A 26,216-nucleotide genomic window follows, 5' to 3' on the forward strand; every position below is an offset into this window, starting at 1 on the left:
TCTTCACAGTGAAAACTTGGTCCCACTGAGAACAAGGCCTTTCTTCCATAGAAAAGCATCACCTACACCCCCTTACATAACCATGATGACCCCGTGGACTGTGATATAGCCAGCTAACATACCCAGTTCTGACTTTATAGTGATGCCCTTTGTTAACAGGAAGTGACTTAATTTATCCTCAACATGGTCTTTCATTCTTTCCCTGTAGTTCCACAAAAACACTGTCTTCCATGTTCCATCCTCTGTAGAATGGTACATTCTTAACGTAAAGACTTGAAACTCAGGGCATTGTTCAAGATTGTCCCTTAAAGAGTGTTATTGAATTTCCTGCAATTATAAGAATTGACTAAATCGGGGGCTATAGGGGCGATTTCGAAGGATTAAAAAGGTTGAACCCTCCCAAATTTTACATATGTGACCGGGGACCGTCATGACCTGGCATATGAAATTTGAAGTCAATTGGCACAAAAGTTTGACCTCCATTGGACACAATGGTCTTGCAGTTCTAGAAACTAAGAGCCTTGAATGAAATCTGAAGTGGATTTCAGTCACTTTTTATTAGATTGACTTGACACTGTCTGTGAGTGTACATGTCTGTCTGCCACATATCTTTTTGCATTGAATGCAAAGTATTGACTTATGCATCATGTCTCGTGATGCATCACAGACTGACACTTGATCAGTTGATACCAGGCTGCCCTATCCCTGTCCCTGACACTCTGGAAGGAGAGGCGACACCCCCGAAAGCCGGGCCACTGTCTATTTTCAGATAGTTTAACGTTCCAAAATAGAGCAGCGCCGATTCCACCGAGACTAACCAATGTGGGCAAAGAATAACGAATTTGGATTATCATCCTGTTCAAGTAGAAGGACTATCAATTACCATTCTATTTAGTCCATAAAATAAAATAAAACGAGAACTCCTAAATCAAGATTAGTTAGATTGAATGTAAAAAGTCAAAACATGTTAGTTTACTGTTGTGCTTTTTATACAGTACTGGAAGTATATTTCATTCTATTTTGTACTCAAATTTTAAGAATAAATAATATATCCAGAAAGTAACATATTTAATAATAATAATAATAATAATTTGGTGGGTGCCTATATTTGTCCTATTTCACACATGTACAAGTACGGATGTGCGAATTGGAAATGTGTTTTTTCCATATCCCACTCTCAGAGTGTAGGGTCATTGGAGCAATTATGGTTAATTACCTTGCTCAAGGGCACATCAGATTTTCCACCTTGTCGGCTCTGTGAGTCGAACTAGCGACCTTTCGGTTACTGGCCCAACGCTCTAACCGCTAGGCTATTTCTCATATCCTCACTGTATTTCATTGTTACATTGGATTCATACAATCCACAAATGTACAATGCTCCAAGATACCAGCTACTACCAAGATACTAACTGCAGTTTTAGTTACACGCCTATATGCTTGGCTACTGCTTCACTCAACACATGAATCCTCTCTACTTTAGGGGCTCAAGTGTTTTATAAGGATGTGTAGTATGCGACTGTGAAACGAGAGCCCCTTATCTAAAACCTGAGGGATGAAGACCTGAGGAACACCAGTCATAAAGACCTCTGAGCCGTCAGCAGCCCCTATATGTGGGTGCAGTGCTAATTACAAAATTAATGCTGTTTTTACTGTCCGGATAAACATGGGGTCAGAGTGATGTCTACCTAACTGTACTTGTTACAAAATGGATGCTGTTTATATTACTACTGAATCAAGAGGATTAATTTAACTGCTCTGATAAGAAACATTTATTCTGTCTGAGTCTGATTCATTATCTCTGTTTTTCAATACATTTTAATATTTGGGAGATAAAGCAGATCGCGCTCTTCATTTCACCTGTCACATTATTTGACATTATGAAGATTACCATAGTTCCCCAGAACAGTTGAACCAGTCATGTGATTGTTTGTAAATAGCACAACGGGAGAAAGTGGGAGCAGGTGAGTCCAGCTGTGTATTGACAGGGATCGCGTTTTATATTAAAAGTCGTGTTTTTTTGCTTCAATAGAGTGATCGGGGACGTGCAACTATAGTTTTCCTTCACATAAACTACATTAGTGCAACACATTCAGCAGAAAATAGCTATTTGGCTGGCAGCCACACAAGTAAATGAGCTTGCAAAGAAAAAGCAAGGTATTTTTTGTAGAAACAATGCATGGCCATCATATTTCTAATGTTTATCATAGAAAGAACGTAGCCAGCTACATTTCCTAATGTTTTGCTTAAAAGTTAATTTTGCATTTTACCGGAGAAAAGTAGGCTGGCAACACCCAGAAAAATACCAGCAAAAGTAGCTACATACAGTGAGGGAAAAAAGTATTTGATCCCCTGCTGATTTTGTACGTTTGCCCACTGACAAAGAAATGATCAGTCTATAATTTTAATGGTAGGTTTATTTGAACAGTGAGAGACAGAATAACAACAAATAAATCCAGAAAAACGCATGTAAAAAATGCTATAAATTGATTTGCATTTTAATGAGGGAAATAAGTGTTTGACCCCCTCTCAATCAGAAAGATTTCTGGCTCCCAGGTGTCTTTTATACAGGTAACGAGCTGAGATTAGGAGCACACTCTTAAAGGGAGTGCTCCTAATCTCAGCTTGTTACCTGTATAAAAGACACCTGTCCACAGAAGCAATCAATCAATCAGATTCCAAACTCTCCACCATGGCCAAGACCAAAGAGCTCTCCAAGGATGTCAGGGACAAGATTGTAGACCTACACAAGGCTGGAATGGGCTACAAAACCATCGCCAAGCAGCTTGGAGAGAAGGTGACAACAGTTGGTGCGATTATTCGCAAATGGAAGAAACACAAAATAACTGTCAATCTCCCTCGGCCTGGGGCTCCATGCAAGATCTCACCTCGTGGAGTTGCAATGATCATGAGAACGGTGAGGAATCAGCCCAGAACTACACGGGAGGATCTTGTCAATGATCTCAAGGTAGCTGGGACCATAGTCACCAAGAAAACAATTGGTAACACACTACACCGTGAAGGACTGAAATCCTGCAGCGCCCGCAAAGTCCCCCTGCTCAAGAAAGCACATATACAGGCCCGTATGAAGTTTGCCAATGAACATCTGAATGATTCAGAGGAGAACTGGGTGAAAGTGTTGTGGTCAGATGACACCAAAATGGAGCTCTTTGGCATCAACTCAACTCGCCGTGTTTGGAGGAGGAGGAATGCTGCCTATGACCCCAAGAACACCATCCCCACCGTCAAACATGGAGGTGGAAACATTATGCTTTGGGGGGGGGTTTTCTGCTAAGGGGACAGGACAACTTCACCGCATCAAAGGGACGATGGACGGGGCCATGTACCGTCAAATCTTGGGTGAGAACCTCCTTCCCTCAGCCAGGGCATTGAAAATGGGTCGTGGATGGGTATTCCAGCATGACAATGACCCAAAACACACGGCCAAGGCAACAAAGGAGTGGCTCAAGAAGAAGCACATTAAGGTCCTGGAGTGACTTAGCCAGTCTCCAGACCTTAATCCCATAGAAAATCTGTGGAGGGAGCTGAAGGTTCGAGTTGCCAAACGTCAGCCTCGAAACCTTAATGACTTGGAGAAGATCTGCAAAGAGGAGTGAGACAAAATCCCTCCTGAGATGTGTGCAAACCTGGTGGCCAACTACAAGAAATGTCTCACCTCTGTGATTGCCAACAAAGGTTTTGCCACCAAGTACTAAGTCATGTTTTGCAGAGGGGGTCAAATACTTATTTCCTTCAATAAAATGCAAATCAATTTATAACATTTTTGACATGCGTTTTTCTGGATTTTTGTTGTTGTTATTCTGTCTCTCACTGTTCAAATAAACCTACCATTAAAATTATAGACTGATAATGTCTTTGTCAGTGGGCAAACATACAAAATCAGCAGGGGATCAAATACTTTTTTCCCTCACTGTATATCAGTCAGAGTGCTGTCTGCTGATAGAATGCCTGTTTGTGAATTGTCATTAGAGTGGAAAAGTGCAACTGAAGCACAAAATTAGTCTGATGCCGATTAGAAATTACAATAAGAAGCATTTTAGATCTGCGTTTACAAAACACAGCAAGATATTTCTTATGTGTTTTATCTTTTTTCCTGAGTGAAAAACAAAGATTTCTGCGTTAATGAGACCCCTAGCTTTAACTTGCAAGTAAGTGGCCAAATTAATAAGGTGACAGGGCATCATAGTGTTAGCTTTCTGCAGTGGCATATATGCATGGTTGCCAAGGGAAGACCGGCTTCCCTATTGGTAACAATACACTATTTACAGTGTAATAGTCAGAATCTAAAGAGACATTGAGGGAATAATATATTCAACATGCACTGTTTTAGGTCTTGTGGCCCATCATATACTATGCAGTTAGACACTTTTATAGTAGTGTGATCATATAGTGTGATCATGTGAACAGTACAAGACATTACCAGGCATACATGGTGGCTCTGGCTGGCATCTTCCTGCCACTAGCAGGTCCTGTTGCTTCCGCTTCTTACTCCTCCTCAGGCTGCCAAACCTCTTCATGGACACCAGCGGGTTCAAGCGATGGTTTCAACACCCAATATGGACCATGACCATCCGGGACTGGGACGAGTCACACTGTAGGGCACCACCACCACTACTCAGATGTGTGACGAAATAGCTACTCCTGTTACTCCGCCTGATGCATGTTTGTAAATTGAATAAAGCTAAAGATCGGTGTCAAATGACAAGATCTGTGCCAAAATGAAATTAAAGATATGTCCGGAGAAGGGTCTTTCCCAACCAGTCAGGTGCTTACTGAAAGTCTCTTGTGCAAGGCTACTCTTCTAGCTCTGGATGGCTTTGTGTTGGTATTCTGGAAAGAGCTGAACCTTTCCTAGGAGGATGTGCTTTGGTCTGGAGGGCCCTCTTCAGTCAATGGGCTATCTTAGATTAAGGTTGCTTTTGTTCTCCTGAGTAGATCTGTTCTTCTGGTTAAGAGTTGCCTCTTCTCCTTCCCATTGATGTGCCATCTGTCATTTAGACATGGTTGGTCTTCATGCTTGTATTTCTTGGAAAGTTAAGGATCTCTTCTTCTTTCTGTAAGCTCATTCATTAAAATGTCTCAGTGAGTCCAGAGAGCTGTTAGGGTATTGGTGTCTGTGGCAGCTCACATGTTCGCTGGAGAACACGCAGGGAAAGAAAGATGGAATTTCCACACGTCCTCTGTGAGACTAGGTCCAACACTCCCAAGTGATGATGCACAGTGTAGCACAGCACACACAGACTCTCTTCCTCTCGCTCTGCTGAATTTCACTTTGCTCCTCTTCTCCCCCTCTCTGCTCTGTTTTGGTAGGACTGTCTCGCTCTCCCGCTCTCTGCTCTATTTTGCACTGTTCTGCCTCTCTACAGAGCTCTAGTAGTGGCATCTGTTGGTGTCAGGTGCAGCTGTGGGTGGCGTCTTTAATATACTACGCATTTCAGCAGCCTGTAAAAGGAGGCCAGCCCGGGAGGGACACACAAAGTGATTGGGTAAGCGTCTGCGTCCCCCCCCTCTTAACCCCAACCCCCCCTGAACACATTCAAATCACCATACTCACATCCGTCCCCGTCTTACATTTACGTCATTTAGCAGACGCTCTTATCCAGAGCGACTTACAAATTGGTGCATTCACCTTAAAGCCAACGTGTATATACTCATAACACTATCTAAAATCAGGGACGGGCAACTGGCGTCCCTGAATACACAAGGTGTTATTTCAAAATTTCGTTGTGCATCAGCAGTCACTCAATTAGTCCATGTCAGCTAAATTGTTTTAGATTGGTAAGCAGTGGTGGAAAAAGTACCCAACTGTCATACTTGAGTAAAAGTAAAAGATACCTTAATAGAAAATGACTCAAGTAAAAGTAAGTCACCCAGTAAAATTCTACTTGAGCAAAAGACAAAGTATTTGGTTTAAAATATACTTAGGTATCAAAAGTAAAAGTATAAATAATTTCGAATTCCTTATATTAAGCAAACCAGATGGCACCATTTTCTTGTTTTTTTAATTTACGGAAAGCCAGGGGCACACTCCAACATTCAGATATAATTTACAAACAAAGCATGTGTGTTTAGTGAGTCCGCCAGATCAGAGGCAGTAGGGATGATAAGGGATGTTCTCCTGATAAGTGCGTGAATTGGACTATTTTCCTGTCCTGCTAATAAGCATTCAAAAGGTAACGAGTACTTTTGGGTGTCAAGGGAAATGTATGGAATAAAAAGTACAATATTTTCTTAAGGAAAATAAAGGAAGTAAAAGTAGTCAAAAATATAAATAGTAAAGTAAAGTACAGATACCCCAAAAGAACTACTTAAGTAGTACTTTAAAGTATTTTTACTTAAGTACTTTACACCACTGTTGGTAAGTTAGTATAGCAGCCAGCTATCTAAACTTGTAGTAAGCATGGTCGAATTACCGACTAGGGAGGGCCCATTGATCAGTAGCCATCATATTAAAAACTGCAAACATTTGCCTCCATCCTTGGGCAAAACGTGTAGAATTGCAGGAATTTTGTTCTAAAATTGCAAAATCTCTCAACCCCATGGCAAGATGTGTAGAATTGCAGCAAACTTGCTTTAAAACTGCAACATTTTCTCTACACCCCATGGCAAAATGTGCATAATTGCACCCCCATCAAAGTTGCCCATCCCCAATCTAAATCAAACTATATAAAAACCAAAAGGTGTCGTAAGAATGCCTTCAGAAAGTATTTATACCCTTTGACTTATTCCACATTGTTGTGTTACAGCCTGAATTTAAATTGATTTTCTCACCCATCTACACACAATGCCCCATAATGCCAAAGTGAAAACATGACATTTTTGCAAATGTATTGAAAATGAAATACAGAAATATCTAATTCACATTAGTATTCACAATACTTTGTAGAATCACCTTTGGCAGTGATTACAGCTGTGAGTATTTCTGTATAAGTCTAAGAGCTTTCCACACCTGGATTGTGAAACATTTGCCCATTCACTGCTCAACAAGAGGGACCTTACAGATAAGTGTATCTGTGGGGTACAGAGATTTGGTAGTCATTCAAAAAATCATGTTAAACTCTATTATTGCACACAGAGTGAGTCCATACAACTTATTATGTGACCTGTTAAGCAAATGTTTACTCCTGAACATATTTAGGCTTGCCATAACAAAAGGGTTGAATACTTGACTCAAGACATTTCAGCTTTTTATTTTTAATTAATTTGTTAAAAGAAATAAAAAACATAATTCCACTTTGACATTATGGGGTATTGTGCGTAGGCCAGTGAGATACCCCCCAAATGTAATCGATTTTCAATTCAGGCTGTAATACAACAAACTGTGGAAAAGGTAAAGGGGTGTGAATACTTTCTGAAGGCACTGTATGTACTTTAAGTTGAACATTCTGCCTCGCAGAGCGACAGCTAGGTCAGGTCACTGTCCCAGTACTGTAGCTAACTCAGGAAGACTGACCTTTAAAAAGTGCTGATCCCAGCCCCAGATCACCTCAACCATCCTCAGCTGACTGAATGGACGCCTCATGGTCTTTCCCTGGCCTGGCCTGGCGGCTGTGGAGTCATCTGATCAGATAATGGGTTCCACACACTCACCACCACACCCCTGTGATGACCCAGTTAGTTATGACACTATTGACTGGCTTCTATACTACCCCAGATTCATAAAAAATGGTTATGCAACTGATCAGCCCAAACAAGTCAATAAACAGTTCAGCAGTGCATGAATGAGGAGATGCAGTCAGAGTGTTACCTTTGACCTTCTGCTCCTATGACACCTCAATTGTTTTTACGCTGGGGTTTCATAAACTAGGGATAAAAAAAGTCAAAGAATTTCCTCTTCTTTCTCTAGACGTCTCTTCCCTTTCGATTTAGTCTCATCTATCTCTTTATACTCTATTCTCATGGGTCTCAGTGAATTGGGGGCAATTTGTAAAAAATGACTTTAATGACCTTAATTTACTGACCACATACAGAATGCAGGGGAAGGGAGGGAGGAGAGGAGAGGAGAGGAGCGGAGAGGAGAGGAGAGGGAGAGAGACTGCCTGCCTGCCTGAAGAGCTTTGTACAAGTCTGTCTGGGCATTTCCAGATAAAGACATGAACGTTGAAATTACCTTGAAGGACAAATAGCTTATTATATTATAGCATAAAACCCAAAAGTCAATAGATGCCATGCATAAAAACCCTTGGAGAAAATATAGAATTCTTGACATCCAAGCCCCAAACAATTTCTCATAACGTGATGGATGGAAGAGAGCAAGAAATGAACAGGGCATAGCACACCCTTGTGGAAACTGATGCTCGATTATAACAACAGTTTAAACAAGCCATGAACCTTCAAAAGTAGTGGCCCCAGTCAGTGTATGAGTTTCAGTACAGTTGGTGACCCATATTAATCTTCAGGATGAAACAGAGCTTGCCCCAAGCTAAGGCCTGGCCCAGATGGAGTGTTCCATTATAAGCTGCTAAACAAGACTCTTCATAGGAACTGGGAAGAATGGGTGAACACCAGCCAGGGAAAATGACTCACCTTTTAGGTGTTTTAACCAGAGTATTTCCATGCACAACAGACTGATTTTCATTAGACCATTAACTATACAAGTACTGAGACTGAAGAGCTTAAAAGTCCTTTGGTTAACTCTGCTCTCTGGTCATTTGACAAGGAAGCTACTCTCTAATACTCAACAAATCACTTCCAACCAATCATTATTTTGGTAAACAGTTTACTTGAAACCTAAAGTCATAAAGGCTACATAACACTGTCATAATCATAACACTGGTATAAACAGTCATGACTGTTAAATTCTTTGAATCTACAGTTTCATTTAGTACCGTAGCTCTAGTCCAAGGCCTTTCTAATGTTTTAAAGAGGAAATACTAAGCAACATTACTACCAGGGCGATGTGTTGACTCTTGACTCTGGTGGTCACATGTTATCATTCACAATGTAAGTTTGTCCTAATAATTCATAATTCTATGAATATTAGCTAGAAAACATGTGCTTGGACTCTAGTTCAATGAATCCCAGAGGCCAGCAGCACAATATGACATTCTGGCTTTATAGGCCACCCATGAAAGCCAGAAAACATAAGCTAAACAAAGTCCTCTATGTTTGTCACTTCTTTCTTTTAACCCCAAGAGGAAGTTGTTGACACTGATGATAAAGAGTCTAGATAAGGAAGGAAGCACATCTGTCTGCAGTTTTGTAATAATACTCTAAGCTTAAGACCCAGAATGGTCTAGGTCATGATGGGTCACTGAGCTCTCAGGACATGGCAATAAGATGGTGATGTTTACATTGTGTTTGCTTTCCAGAAGGGGACTGCTGCCCCCTACAGCTCTTGCAGGGCTTTTTAGCACCAATGCGCTAGGACTGTACAGGGTTTTACCATTTTGTGACCATTTTCTTTTGAAGAGCTACCTGTGTTTGCTATGGTAATTATTCCATATTATTACAACAGTGTGTCTGCACATAATTCAGTCATAGATAATTCTGTCAGAATCAAAGTCTAAGATCACAATAATGCTGATAACTTCCTGCCTTGAGGTTTTTCAGCGAATACAGGAAACCACAGTTGGCTCTTTGAAATACATGTATTTTGTATTACCTTTCCTGGTCCTAGAGAAGAGCTTGATGCTAGAGTTGGACGATGAGTTGGGCGAAGAGCGGAAGATACCACTGAAGCTGAGGCAACGGGGGGATTTGAGCGGTGAGGGGACCTGGTGGGTGGAGGGGTAGATGGTTCTGGATGAGCCAGGGCTGATCCGGGACTGGGAGTGGGCAGAGGCAGACATGGGACTGGAGGGTTGGCTGACACCGGCAGGACCCCCCCTCACAAAGAGTCCTTTAGTTGAGCTGACAGAGTGGCTGCAGACCTCTCCCTGAGATAAAAGAGAGGAAGGGATTTCATTTACATGGACTCATGCAAATACCTTGTTTGTTTATGCACAATGTGTCACTATTCAGTTGAGCAGGATGATATATTGACACCTGGGACTATTTTGACAGAGGCTTTATGGACTGTATTCAAAGAAACCACAAGGCCACATTAGCATAAAATGAAAATATTGTTTCACATCATCACAATTTCTATTTGTTTGATTTATAATGCATTAGGGCCTGAGCAGAATATATAAGGCTTGACAGTCTGTAGGAGAGATGCCCATGGCTTGGGTGAAGTCACTTCTCTTTGTCTGAGATATGAAACCATATGACCTATCACATTACCCTGTGGAACTTGTTTACAGGGGTTAAACCCAAAATAAAAATCGCATCATACTGTGGCACTTCCTGATATTTAGAAAGTTCTATATCTTGAAAACTGATTGCTGACATGAAAAACATTTAAGGACTGCATCAACAGTGGGCTAATGAAACAAATACCAAAATATAGTTTGAGTGGTATTTTCCTTTAAGTCGATCTAAGATTGATTGTCTGCAAGGACAAGTTAACCTCCCCTTTCATGAAAAAAAGTCATGAACATCATGCTTTTAGGGATTCTTTTGTACATGTATTAAACTGCAAGTTTGATCAATTCCAGTCCTTTTCAATAAAAAATCCCATATGACGGAAATCCGTCGCAGTGACCGAGAACATTAACCCCCGTGTTTAATAGTATAACAGATGACTGCAGGACACAATCTAGCTTACAGTGGACTGACTCTCTGGGAAACAGGTCAAAGCCTTGATTTGTGTTGTGGGTAAATGTTTTACAGATTGAGACTGAGAAGGAGCTCTGTCATAAACATGTCTGAAGGGGAAACTCACAGAGTAAGATGGAAGGCTGCCTAATTTTAAACCATACCTGGCGGTCAGTGAAACAGCAGTGCAACACCCTGTGTTGCAAACAAAACAAAAAATATGGGTCAAAGTGGGAACATTTGCAAATTCATACACTTATAAGTTAAAGCCTATTGGGGAGTGTGCTACTGTATATTAATAAGGAAATGCAAAAACGTTATGATAAACACAATAGTGGTGTTTATAGAAGAAACAGTAAGATGTTGCAGAGAAGTGTTTAGGTGACAGAAAACAGGCTACGAACTCAAAGGAGTGCCAAGAGTAAATTACAACCACACCTACAGTGCATGTGGGAGAAGTCTCTCTAAACATTCCCTATTGGTCCAGATATACTGGTGCTGTACTACATACCATCAAATCAGTCCTGAGCCTCTGCAAATTAAATCCTCTCTACAATGATATTTGCATGATATTTGTTTAAGGCTGGCCCTACTCTACACACATTTCTATTTGGCCAATCCTGTGACAAATCTGAGAGAGAGACAGCACACATCCTACTCCTCTGTTTGCCAACAAACTTTCTCTCTTCTTGCGCAACAGCGTGTTTAGGCAAGCTAGTCAGCTAGGAGAGTTTTATCAGCAGGAAAGACAGGTGGTTCAAGTTTCAATGTCACGTGCACAAGTAAAGTGAAATGCCTTTCTTGCAAGCTCTAATTCACTACACACAGTTGAAAAAGAGAACAATAAAATCTCAAGAAGGAATCAAATCCTATAATTCAGAGAAAAGACTGAGGTTGTTGGGAAAATAACTACTGAAAGCACTTAAAGACCGACTCAGACAATGTAAAGAGAGAAGGAAGAGGAAGCTTGCTTTGCATGGATCAATTTAGTAGAAAAGCATGATAAAAGGCTAGTAAAATAATCTCACTCAGTGAGAAGAAGCAAAACCAAATCGCTACTAAACTCAAAACCAAAGAACACACATCTAGCCAGAGCTTGCACAACCAAGAAGTTGTCTAGACATCTCTGTAGGGCTAACCACAATTAGTCGACTGTTAGGTCGTTAGGCTGTTGGTTGACCGAGATTGTTACTGCTCGACTAAAACACAAACACACAACCAGTCAAATGTTTGGACACACCTACTCATTCAAGGGTTTTTCTTTATTTTTACATTGTAGAATAATAGTGAAGACACCAAAACTATGAAATAACACATATGGAATCATGTAGTAACCAAAAAAAGTGTTAAACAAATCAAAATATATTTTATATTTGAGATTCTTCAAATAGACACCCTTTGCCTTGATGACAGCTTTGCACACTCTTGGCATTCTCTCAACCAGCTTCATGAGGTAGTCACCTGGAATGCATTTCAATTAACAGGTGTGCCTTCTTAAAAGTTAATTTGTGGAATTTCTTTCCTTCTTAATGCATTTGAGCCAATCAGTTATGTTGTGACAAGGTATGGGTGGTATACAGAAGATACCCCTACTTGGTAAAATACCAAGTCCATATTATGGCAAGAACAGCTCAAATAAGCAAAGAGAAACGACAGTCCATCATTACTTTAAGACATGAAGGTCAGTCAATACGGAACATTTCAAGAACTTTGAAAGTTTCTTCAAGTGCAGTCGCAAAAACCATCAAGCGCTATGATGAAACTGGCTCTCATGAAGACCGCCTCCGTAATGGAAGACCCAGAGTTACCTCTGCTGCAGAGGATAAGTTCATTAGAGTTACCAGCCTCAGAAATTGCAGCCCAAATAAATGCCTCACAGAGTTCAAGTCACAGACACATCTCAACATCAACTGTTCAGGAGGGGACTGTGTGAATCAGGCCTTCATAGTCGAATTGCTGCAAAGAAACCACTACTAAAGGACACCAATAATAAGAAGAGACCTGCTTGGGCCAAGAAACACAAGCAATGGACATTAGACCAGTGGAAATGTGTCCTTTGGTCTGTAGTCCAAATTGGAGATTTTTGGTTCCAACCGCCGTGTCTTTGTGAGATGCGGTGTGGGTGAACGGATGATCTCGGCATGTGTAGTTCCCACCGTAAAGCATGGAGGAGGTGTCATTGTGTGGGGGTGCTTTGCTGGTGACACTGTCAGTGATTTATTAAGAATTCAAGACACACTTAACCAGCACGGCTACCACAGCATTCTGCAGCAATACGCCATCCCATCTGGTTTGGGCTTAGTGGGACTGTCATTTGTTTTTCAGCAGGACAATGACCCAGGCTGTATAAGGGCTATTTGACCAAGAAGGAGAGTGATGGAGTGCTACATCAGATGACCTGGCCTCCACAATCCCCCGACCACAACCCAATTGAGATGGTTTGGGATGAGTCGGACCGCAGAGTGAAGGAAAAGCAGCCAACAAGTGCTCAGCATATGTGGGAACTCCTTCAAGACTGTTGGAAAAGCATTCCAGGTGAAGCTGGTTGAGAGAATGCCAAGTGTGTGCATAGCTGTCATCAAGGCAAAGGGTGGCTATTTGAAGAATCTCAAATATAAAACATATTTTAATTTGTTTAACACTTTTTTGGTTTAATACATGATTCCATGTATGTTATTTCATAGTTTTGATTTCTTCACTATTATTCTACAATGTAATTTTTTAAAATAATAAATAAAAACCCTTGAATGAGTAGGTGTGTCCAAACTTTTGACTGGTACTGTATGTATGTATGTATGTATGTATGTATGTATGTATGTATGTATGTATGTACAGTGGGGAGAACAAGTATTTGATACACTGCTGATTTTGCAGGTTTTCCTACTCAAAAAGCATGTAGAGGTCTGTAATTTTTATCATAGGTACACTTCAACTGTGAGAGACGGAATCTAAAACAAAAATCCAGGAAATCACATTGTATGATTTTTAAGTAATTAATTTGCCTTTTATTGCATGACATAAGTATTTGATACATCAGAAAAGCAGAACTTAATATTTGGTACAGAAACCTGTGTTTGCAATTACAGAGATCATACGTTTCCTGTAGGTCTTGACCAGGTTTGCACACACTGCAGCAGGGATTTTGGCCCACTCCTCCTTACAGACCATCTCCAAATCTTTCAGGTTTCGGGGCTGTCGCTGGGCAATACAGACTTTCAGCTCCCTCCAAAGATTTTCTATTGGGTTCAGGTCTGGAGACTGGCTAGGCCACTCCAGGACCTTGAGATGCTTCTTACGGAGCCACTCCTTAGTTGCCCTGGCTGTGTGTTTCAGGTCGTTGTCATGCTGGAAGACCCAGCCACGACCCATCTTCAATGCTCTTACTGAGGGAAGGAGGTGGAGTTTAGACCAAAAAGCTCTATTTTTGTCTCATAACACCACATGACCTTCTCCCATTCCTCCTCTGGATCATCCAGATGGTCATTGGCAAACTTCAGACGGGCCTGGACATGCGCTGGCTTGAGCAGGGGGACCTTGCGTGCGCTGCAGGATTTTAATCCATGACGGCGTAGTGTGTTACTAATGGTTTTCTTTGAGACTGTGGTCCCAGCTCTCTTCAAGTCATTGACCAGGTCCTGCCGTGTAGTTCTGGGCTGATCCCTCACCTTCCTCATGATCATTGATGCCCCACGAGGTGAGATCTTGCATGGAGCCCCAGACCGAGGATGATTGACCGTCATCTTGAACTTCTTCCATTTACTAATAATTGCGCCAACAGTTGTTGCCTTCTCACCAAGCTGCTTGCCTATTGTCCTGTAGCCCATCCCAGCCTTGTGCAGGTCTACAATTTTATCCCTGATGTCCTTACACAGCTTTCTGGTCTTGGCCATTGTGGAGAGGTTGGAGTCTGTTTGATTGAGTGTGTGGACAGGTGTCTTTTATACAGGTAACAAGTTCAAACAGGTGCAGTTAATACAGGTAATGAGTGGAGAACAGGAGGGCTTCTTAAAGAAAAACGAACAGGTCTGTGAGAGCCGGAATTCTTAATGGTTGGTAGGTGATCAAATACTTATGTCATGCAATAAAATGCAAATTAATTACTTAAAAATCCTAATGTGATTTTTGTTTTAGATTCCGTCTCTCACAGTTGAAATGCACCTATGATAAAAATTACAGACCTATACATGCTTTGTAAGTAGGAAAACCTGCAAAATCGGCAGTGTATCAAATACTTGTTCTCCCCACTGTATGTATGTATGTATGTATGTATGTATGTATGTATGTATGTATGTATGTATGTATGTATGTATGTATGTATGTATGTATGTATGTATGTATGTATGTATCTATCTATGTATGTATGTATGCACAGTGAGGGAAAAAAGTATTTGATCCCCTGCTGATTTTGTATGTTTGCCCACTGACAAAGAAATGATCAGTCTATAATTTTAATGGTAGGTTTATTTGAACAGTGAGAGACAGAATAACAACAACAAAATCCAGAAAAACGCATGTCAAAAATGTTATAAATTGATTTGCATTTTAAATGAGGGAAATAAGTATTTGACCCCCTCTCAATCAGAAAGATATCTGGCTCCCAGGTTCTTTTATACAGGTAACGAGCAGAGATTAGGAGCACACTCTTAAAGGGAGTGCTCCTAATCTCAGATTGTTACCTGTATAAAAGACACCTGTCCACAGAAGCAATCAATCAATCAGACTCCAAACTCTCCACCATGGCCAAGACCAAAGAGCTCTCCAAGGATGTCAGGGACAAGATTGTAGACCTACACAAGGCTGGAATGGGCTACAAGACCATCGCGAAGCAGCTTGGTGAGAAGGTGACAACAGTTGGTGCAATTATTTGCAAATGGAAGAAACACAAAATAACTGTCAATCTCCCTCGGCCTGGGGCTCCATGCAAGATCTCACCTCGTGGAGTTGCAATGATCATGAGAACGGTGAGGAATCAGCCCAGAACTACACGGGAGGATCTTGTCAATGATCTCAAGTCAGATGGGACCATAGTCACCAAGAAAACAATTGGTAACACACTACGCTGTGAAGGACTGAAATCCTGCAGCGCCCGCAAGGTCCCCCTGCTCAAGAAAACACATATACAGGGCCGTCTGAAGTTTGCCAATGAATATCTGAATGATTCAGAGGAGAACTGGGTGAAAGTGTTGTGGTCAGATGAGACCAAAATCGAGCTCTTTCGCATCAACTCAACTCGCCGTGTTTGGAGGAGGAGGAATGCTGCCTATGACCCCAAGAACACCATCCCCACCGTCAAACATGGAGGTGGAAACATTATGCTTTGGGGGTGTTTTTCTGCTAAGGGGACAGGACAACTTCACCGCATCAAAGGGACAATAGACGGCGCCATGTACCGTCAAATCTTGGGTGAGTACCTTCCCTCAGCCAGGGCATTGAAAATGGGTTGTGGATGGGTATTCCAGCATGACAATGACACAAAACACACGGCCAAGGCAACAAAGGAGTGGCTCAAGAAGAAGCACATTAAGGTCCTGGAGTGGCCTAGCCAGTCTCCAGACCTTAATCCCATAGAAAATCTGTGGAGCGAGCTGAAGGTTTGAGTTGCCAAACGTTAGGCTCGAAACCTTAAATGACTTGGAGAAGATCTGCAAAGAAGAGTGGGACAAAATCCCTCCTGAGATGTGTGCAAACCTGGTGGCCAACTACAATAAACATCAGACCTCTGTGATTGCCAACATGGGTTTTGTCACCAAGTACTATGCCATGTTTTGCTGAGGGGTCAAATACTTATTTCCCTCATTAAAAAGCAAATTAATTTGTAACATTTTTGACATGCTTCCTTCTGGATTTTTTTGTTGTTATTCTGTCTCTCACTGTTCAAATAAACCTACCATTAAAATTATAGACTGATCATGTCTTAGTCAGTGGGCAAACTTACAAAATCAGCAGGGGATCAAATACTTTTTTCCCTCACTGTATGTATGTATGTATGTATGTATGTATGTATGTATGTATGTATGTATGTATGTATGTATGTATGTACAAAAGTATCTATATCCACAGTAAAACGAGTCCTACATCGACATAACCTGATGGCTGCTCAGTAAGGAAGAAGCCACTGCTCCAAAACCGCCATAAAGAAGCCAGACTACAGTTGGCAACTGCACATGGGGACAAAGATCGTACTTTTTGGAGAAATGTCCTCTGGTCTGATGAAACAAAAATAGATCTGTTTGGCCATAATGACCATTGTTATGTTTGGAGGAAAAAGGGGGATCTTGCAAGCCGAAGAACACCATCCCAACTGTGAAGCACGGGGTTGGCAGCATCATGCTGTGGGGGTGCTTTGCTGCAGGAAGGACTGGTGCACTTCACAAAATAGATGGCATCATGAGGAAGGAAAATTATGTGGATATATTGAAGCAACATCTCAAGACATCAGTCAGGAAATTAAAGCTTGGTCGCAAATGGGTCTTCCAAATGGACAATTACCCCAAGCATACTTCCAAAGTTGTGGCAAAATGGCTTAAGGACAACAAAGTCAAGGTATTGGAGTGGCCATCACAAAGCCCTGACCTCAATCCAATAGAACATTTGTGGGCAGAACAGAAAAAGTGTGTGCGAGCAAGGAGGCCTACAAACCTGACTCAGTTACACCAGCTCTGTCAGGAGGAATTGGCCAAAATTCACCCAACTTATTGTGGGAAGCTTGTGGAAGGCTACCTGAAACGTTTGACCCAAGTTAAACAATTTAAAGGCAATGCTACCAAATACTAATTGAGTGTATGTAAACTTCTGACCCACTGGGAATGTGATTAAATAAATACAATCTGAAATAAATCATTCTCTCTACTATTATTCTGACATTTCACATTCTTAAAATAAAGTGGTGATCCTAACTGACCTAAGACATGGAATTTTTACTAGGATTAAATGTCAGGAATTGTGAAAAACTGAGTTTAAAAGTATTTGGCTAAGGTGTATGTAAACTTCCGACTTCAACTGTATGTGTGTGTGTATGTGTGTGTGTGTACACACACACACACGCCCATTTATGCTTGATTCGAAAATGTGGAACGGAGGCTCCATATGGAGGGTGTGATGCAATTGAGCCCTCCGCAATTGCAGAGCCTCCAGAGGCCAAATCGAGCTCTGTACCGCATTGCCATGCGTCTCCCAAATTTTGTATGAGGAGGGCTCTGTATTGACATGATTGGTTGATGGTAGGTGGGGGGTGTATAAACACAAACTCACTTCCTTGGTAACAGCGCTGCACTGCTCCACAAAGTGCAAGAAATATGAATGCCCTGACTTCTGCTGAGGCCATATCACTGTAAATGCTGCATGGCCAATGCAGACGTCAGATTGACCATGCGCCCAGATGCACAATGCACTTCTCTCTCCAGAATGCGCTCTCTCCCGCCAATTTGTGCACATTCATTGTTTCATAACTTCATTGTGTGAATTGTTTGCGTTTGATTGTTAGTGTATATCAATTCCCCATTACATATATCACCAGTAGTACATTTACCGTTAATTCTTATCATTTCTAATCTACAATGTTTGTTATTTCGGTCATTTCTTTTAATGCATTCAATATTATTATTCCAGTCTTCCTTTTCTCATTGTCGGTGTGGACACATTGTTTGCAGAGTGCACAACCTATGCTACACTTGTGAGAAACAAGTTTAGGTTTATTTAATTCCATTCATGAGTTGTGTCAATTTAGTCATTGTCTTTTGTTTGAAGCGCTCCTGTCAATGTTGAGTAAGGACACCCACACATAGAAGTAGGCCTATACGCTACCTGGCCTGTGCACAACTGTAGGCATATAAAATGTGCCCATTTGGGGATCTGATAGTATTTCGGATTGGCTTAACGCACCACCACTAATGACCTGTGGAGCTTCTCAAAGTAATGTTTCTTCACCTCAAACGGCAAGAAAATGAAGTCTGTTTATTTTTATTTTTTTGGGGGGGGTAGATCAGCTTAATATTGCAGATAGATTGTAACTTCTATCAATGTAATTGTCTGCATCACTTCCAATCCCCCATGTCTTTTATATATACAGTGGGGAGAACAAGTATTTGATATATTGCCAATTTTGCAGGTTTTCCTATTTACAAAGCATGTAGAGGTCTGTAATTTTTTTTCATAGGTACACTTCAACTGTGAGAGACGGAATCTAAAACAAAAATCCAGAAGATCACATTGTATGATTTTTAAGTAATTAATTTGCATTTTATTGCATGCCATAAGTATTTGATCACCTACCAACCATTAAGAATTCCGGCTCTCACAGACCTGTTAGTTTTTCTTTAAGAAGCCCTCCTGTTCTCCACTCATTACCTGTATTAACTGCACCTGTTTGAACTCGTTACCTGTATAAAAGACACCTGTCCACACACTCAATCAAACAGACTCCAACCTCTCCACAATGGCCAAGACCAGAGAGCTGTGTAAGGACATCAGGGATAAAATTGTAGACCTGCGCAAGGCTGGGATGGGCTACAGGACAATAGACAAGCAGCTTGGTGAGAAGGCAACGACTGTTGGCGCAATTTTTAGAAAATGGAAGAAGTTCAAGATGACGGTCAATCACCCTCGGTCTGGGGCTCCATGCAAGATCTCACCTCGTGGGGCATCAAATGATCATGAGGAAGGTGAGGGATCAGCCCAGAACTACACGGCAGGACCTGGTCAATGACCTGAAGAGAGCTGGGACCACAGTCTCAAAGAAAACCATTAGTAACACACTACGCCGTCATGGATTAAAATCCTGCAGCGCACACAAGGTCCCCCTGCTCAAGCCAGGGCATGTCCAGGCCCGTCTGATCATGTGTCATGTGTTCTGATGAGATAAAAATAGAAACTAAACTCCACTCGCCGTGTTTGGAGGAAGAAGAAGGATGAGTACAACCCCAAGAACACCATCCCAACCGTGAAGCATGGAGGTGGAAACATCATTCTTTGGGGATGCTTTTCAGCAAAAGGGACAGGGCGACTGCACCGTATTGAGGGGAGGATGGATGGGGTCATGTATCGCGAGATCTTGGCCAACAACCTCCTTCCCTCAGTACGAGCATTGAAGATGAGTCGTGGCTGGGTCTTCCAGCATGACAACGACCCGAAACACACAGCCAGGGCAACTAAGGAGTGGCTCTGTAAGAAGCATCTCAAGGTCCTGGAGTGGCCTAGCCAGTCTCCAGACCTGAACCCAATAGAACATCTTTGGAGGGAGCTGAAAGTCCGTATTGCCCAGCGACAGCCCCGAAACCTGAAGGATCTGGAGAAGGTCTGTATGGAGGAGTGGGCCAAAATCCCTGCTGCAGTGTGTGCAAACCTGGTCAAGACCTACAGGAAACGTATGATCTCTGTAATTGCAAACAAAGGTTTCTGTACCAAATATTAAGTTCTGCTTTTCTGATGTATCAAATACTTATGTCATGCAATAAAATGCAAATTAATTACTTAAAAATCATACAATGTGATTTTCTGGATTTTTGTTTTAGATTCCATCTCTCACATTTGAAGTGTACCTATGATAAAAATTACAGACCTCTACATGCTTTGTAAGTAGGAAAACCTGCAAAATCGGCAGTGTATCAAATACTTGTTCTCACCACTGTATACTCCCCTTTATTACTTTTCAACCCCGCCATCCTTTCCCTACTTGGGGTAAATTAGTGAACAACAATGCCCAGGCCTCTACTTCCAGCCTATACTTACTATCTACACCTTATGGACACAGTCAATTTTACAATAATTCCATTTTAATAGTTTTTTTTGTTTTTGCTCCTGAACTTCTTCTACTCTCAACCTCTCCAATCATTTTCATGATGTCCATCCGGTTTGCTTCTATATGCCATATCTTTCTAACTGTGCTCTTTCCCAAAAGCTCCCAACATACAACCTATATACTTATTATGGACGCAGTATGCTTACATTATTAGTCATCTTGTTATTATTTGTTGTTATTTGTTATTAGTCCCATCCTTCAACTCAATTCAATACCTCCCATCTATCTCTTAACACCATCCATATAGGATTTCTATTTGCCATATACATTTCAACCGTACTGTGATGTTTTACAAAAGTTCTGAACCTTTCTATTCTCATTGCTTCTACAGTTTGTGAATTAAAAATAAAAAATGTTCCTAAAAGTATTATTATATTATTGATCGATTGACTATGACTTTTCAGATCACCCAGTAATGCTATCTGCAAGGTTAGCTCCAGGTAAATATTGCAATCCTTTAGCCATTCCTGGACCTGTGTCCAAAAACAAGCTACAAATGGACAGAACCAAAACAAATGATCTAATGATTCTGTCTCTTCACAGCAAAATCTGCAGAGCTGGGAAGATTGTATCCCCCATATAAATAACATTCTATTGGTAGCAATAATTTCATATAATAATTTAAATTGAAAGATTTGAATTTTTGAATCCGGTGTCGTTTTGCGTGTCAGTTCATAAACACTATGCCATGGGATCGGTACGTCAAAAATCTCTTCCCAACTATTTTGCAATCTATATGGGACGGCTGTCAATCCTTTGGTCCTTATGTGAAACTGATATACTTTTTTATTTATCACAGTTTTCCTTAACCAATTATGTTCTTTAATGCAAGGCCGACAGACAAGTTCCTTACCTTCTCCCCCTTCCACTTTCCTCTTCCACTTTTTTTTTTATGGACTGGATCTTTATATTTTCCACTTGTATCCTGTTTCAGTAATAATAAGATCAGACCTTCTTCTTGAGTGTCAGATAATCTACCATTTACATAGGAGTGGTTAAAACATGCTAATAACGGTCCTCTTAGTATATCAAAAAAGGTTTGGTATACCTCGACTGGTATACCATCCAACCCTGGAGTTTTCCCGGATTTAAAGTCTTTAATTGCATCCAGAAGTTCCTCCTCTGTAATTTCACCTTCACATGAGTCTTTCTGTATGGGTGTTAATTTGACATTATCAATACCAAAAAAAATCACTACAATTAGCTTCAGTTAGAGGAGATGGAGGCGACTGAAACGAAAACATATGCCTAAAGTACTTTGTTTCCTCCTTCAAAATATAATTTGGTGAATCATGGGTGACTCCGTCAATTGTAACCAGTTTCATTAAGTTCTTTTTGGTAGCATTCCTATGTTGAAGATTAAAAAATAATTTTGTGCATTTTTCCCCATATTCCATCCAGTTTGCTTTATTTTTATAATATATTACACTTGATCTTTCTTGAATAAGTTTCTCCATTTATTTTTATTTTTCCTCTAATTTATTCTGTGCCTCTATATTACAGTTTTTATTGCCATCTATCTGTTCTGTTAGACTTTCTATTTCCTTTGTTAGTATAAACTCTTTTTACCTAAATTGCTTTTGTTTTCGAGATGAGTACTGAGTTGCATGGCCTCTAAAGGCACATTTAAAGGTGTCCCATACAATAAGGGGATTTGCTGTACCTATGTTATGTCGGAAAAAGTCAGTTATAAATTCCTTTGTTCTAATTATAAATAAATTATCATCCAATAGGCTTTGATTACATTTCCAATATCCTCGCCCACGTGGAAATTCAGTAAGAGTAATGTACAGTGGGGAAAAAAAGTATTTAGTCAGCCACCAATTGTGCAAGTTCTCCCACTTAAAAAGATGAGAGAGGCCTGTAATTTTCATCATAGGTACACGTCAACTATGACAGACATAATGAGAAAATAAAATCCAGAAAATCACATTGTAGGATTTTTAATGAATTTATTTGCAAATTATGGTGGAAAATAAGTATTTGGTCAATAACAAAAGTTTCTCAATACTTTGTTATATACCCTTTGTTGGCAATGACACAGGTCAAACGTCTTCTGTAAGTCTTCACAAGGTTTTCACACACACTGTTGCTGATATTTTGGCCCATTCCTCCATGCAGATCTCCTCTAGAGCAGTGATGTTTTGGGGCTGTCGCTGGGCAACACGGACTTTCAACTCCCTCCAAAGTTTTCTATGGGGTTGAGATCTGGAGACTGGCTAGGCCACTCCAGGACCTTGAAATGCTTCTTACGAAGCCACTCCTTCGTTGCCCGGGCGGTGTGTTTGGGATCATTGTCATGCTGAAAGACCCATCCACGTTTCATCTTCAATGCCCTTGCTGATGGAAGGAGGTTTTCACTCAAAATCTCACGATACATGGCCCCATTCATTCTTTCCTTTACACGGATCAGTCGTCCTGGTCCCTTTGCAGAAAAACAGCCCCAAAGCATGATGTTTCCACCCCCATGCTTCACAGTAGGTATGGTGTTCTTTGGATGCAACTCAGCATTCTTTGTCCTCCAAACACGACGAGTTGAGTTTTTACCAAAAAGTTATATTTTGGTTTCATCTGACCATATGACATTCTCCCAATCCTCTTCTGGATCATCCAAATGCACTCTAGCAAACTTCAGACGGGCCTGGACATGTACTGGCTTAAGCAGGGGGACACGTCTGGCACTGCAGGATTCGAGTCCCTGGCGGCGTAGTGTGTTACTGATGGTAGGCTTTGTTACTTTGGTCCCAGCTCTCTGCAGGTCATTCACTAGGTCCCCCCGTGTGGTTCTGGGATTTTTGCTCACCGTTTTTGTGATCATTTTGACCCCACAGGGTGAGATCTTGCGTGGAGCCCCAGATCGAGGGAGATTATCAGTGGTCTTGTATGTCTTCCATTTCCTAATAATTGCTCCCACAGTTGATTTCTTCAAACCAAGCTGCTTAGCTATTGCAGATTCAGTCTTCCCAGCCTGGTGCAGGTCTACAATTGTGTTTCTGGTGTCCTTTGACAGCTCTTTGGTCTTGGCCATAGTGGAGTTTGGAGTGTGACTGTTTGAGGTTGTGGACAGGTGTCTTTTATACTGATAACAAGTTCAAACAGGTGCCATTAATACAGGTAACGAGTGGAGGAGAAAGGAGCCTCTTAAAGAAGAAGTTACAGGTCTGTGAGAGCCAGAAATCTTGCTTGTTTGTAGGTGACCAAATACTTATTTTCCACCATAATTTGCAAATAAATTCATTAAAAATCCTACAATGTGATTTTCTGGAAAGAAAATTCTCAATTTGTCTGTCATAGTTGACGTGTACCTATGATGAAAATTACAGGCCTCTCTCATCTTTTTAAGTGGGAGAACTTGCACAATTGGTGGCTGACTAAATACTTTTTTCCCCCACTGTATATGCCAATTATATGATGGTCCGACCGCATTCTGTCACCCATCAACACTTTTTTTTACTTTTGGTGCCAACGAGAATGAGATAAGAAAGAAGTCAAGACGACTAGCTTGATTCAGTCTCCGCCATGTATATCTCACTAGATCAGTATATTTAAGCCTCCATATATCTACTAGTTCTAATGTATCCATGACATTCACAATTTCCTTAAGAGCATGTGGGTGATTGTTTGTGGTGTGATTTCCTTTACGGTCCATTGAGCTATTTAAAACAGTATTATAATCCCCCACCATAATAACATTGTCTTGAATTACTTGCAGGGTTGATAATTTATTATATATATTGTCAAAGAATTGTGGATCATCATTATTTGGTCCGTAAAGGTTAATGAGCCATATCTGTTTATGGTCCAATAACATATTTAAAATAATCCATCTACCTTCCGTATCTATTTGGACAATTTGCACATTCGGATCGAAATTACTATTAATTAATATCATCACCCAATGAAGTCTGTTTTTACATCCATTGAGAATTACAATAGTTCCTCAATGTATTTGAACAATCTTTCCAGCTCTCTCCCTTTCAATAATCACTCAGTGTGAAAGGGAAAATGGTAATGCTCTGATCCAGTGGAAACATCATAAAATAGGCTTATCAGTGCTTGACTTGGACTGAAATAGGTTCCGGTACTCATTTTGGGTGCTGGTACTGTTTATATTTAGGTGCAGGAGCTCTACAATACTTTTGAGCTAATATTCTATAAGAACAGGAGCTCAAGCAGTAGAACATTTGAGGTGCCGGTGCTCAGCTCCGGTGAGCTCCTGTCCAAGTCAAGCACTGCTTCTTATCCCTTGCGCAAATAGCCTACAGCTGTGTCTGTCCCGACCTCACTGGCGCTGGAAACTCTGAGTGCCCAGATTATTTTATACAATGTTGCAAGTTTGCTAGAGCAAGCCTCCTGCTGGACCCAAGTTAATAGCTGATACAATGTTTCAAGTTTGTTGCAGACCGGCCATGTGTAGCTAATGTGATTTACAGGATATTTATTTTTATCAGGATATTTCCTACCTGCAGGCTGCAATGTTTTTATTTGTTGGCTTATGTAGGCTATTTTTACATAGTTGGAAATGGCAATAGAAGTTACTTTTTAGGTTTGTATCATTTTCATTTAGATTTGGATAGAATTTTGATTAACCACATGACATTGATTGAGATATGAAGACGTTATTATAAATGTAATGAAACTTTCACGAAAATGGGTATATGAAAACCATAACTAGCTCGCAGATCGGTAGAAATGTTAAGATAAATTGGCATTGCACATGAGAAAGGTTGCCGACTCCTCATGTAGCCTATTACCAGCAACTTCAGGAGAGTAATGGCAGAATCTGCGAAAGCCAGTAGGAGCGGGAGGAGAATAGTTGGGTCAGGTTATCTAGATTTCTTGCACCCTCGAGGCATCAAACCGTAAGTTTAAAGAATCAGACAAGCTCAATGCGTATAGTTGATTTTATTAAAACACATAGGGTGTGTCCATATATGGAAAAATACACGTTTAAAAAATGTCGAGCAATAGATTGATCGAAAGAACAGACGACTTTCGGTCTAACAAGATTTTAATTAGTCGGGGATAGCCCTACATCGCTGATAACCAGTCTTTGATTCTTAGCATGCTTTCTACTATTTTAAACACCCATGTTTCAGTATAATGCTGAGCTCCTGCTACTGAGCAGAGCAACCTTCATTATGTCCAGCGGGACTACAACCATGACATCTACAAACTCACCGTCATGTGACATCCATTTCCACGGGACATCATCAGACGTACACCCACTAAAATAGCAGTACCACGGCACTCCATCCCCTCAGCCCTTTTCATTACATCAGAGGGCTCCGGAACAATGTCTGTCTGTCACACTGCCTGTGTCCAAACACATTGCTCAGATAACTTTTAACTATTAAAAGGGTCCAATGGAGCAGTTTTTATTTCAATATCAAATCATTTCTGGGTAACAATTAAAATACCTTACTGTGATTGTTTTCAATTAAAATGGTCAAAAAGAAACACAATTTCTCAAGCAAGAATTTTGATAGAACTGTCTGGGAGTGGTCTGAGTGGAGGCGAAAACTGAAAACTAGCTGTTATTGGCAGAGGTTTAGAACTCTCTTTCTTATTGGTCTATTAACTAATTTACCGTCTGGTGAGGTCACCAGGCAGGCCAGAACAGCATCCCACCAAAACAGGCAGAAATTTCAAGCGGTCTTTTCAAACAGCTCTTAGACTAAAAGGGGCATTATCATAATTTTCACAATTTCACAGTATTATTCCAACATCAGTGTGGAAATAAATATAAAGCACAGGAACATCA

The 26,216-nt window shown here is 40.8% G+C and overlaps 1 protein-coding gene across 1 annotated transcript in view; it reads right to left on the minus strand.

Moving 5' to 3' along the window:
- Positions 1-26,216, minus strand: part of LOC311099094 (5'-AMP-activated protein kinase subunit gamma-1-like) — a 56,521-nt gene that overhangs the window by 28,111 nt on the left and 2,194 nt on the right. Inside the window, exon 3 of the mRNA XM_084139725.1 lies at positions 9,623-9,896. Within this exon, the coding sequence (XP_083995851.1) occupies positions 9,623-9,896 (274 nt within the window). The remainder of the gene's footprint in view (positions 1-9,622; positions 9,897-26,216) is intronic.

The sequence above is a fragment of the Coregonus lavaretus genome (assembly GCF_964263955.1).
Source record: "Coregonus lavaretus genome assembly, chromosome: 23".
Classification (NCBI taxonomy): domain Eukaryota; kingdom Metazoa; phylum Chordata; class Actinopteri; order Salmoniformes; family Salmonidae; genus Coregonus; species Coregonus lavaretus.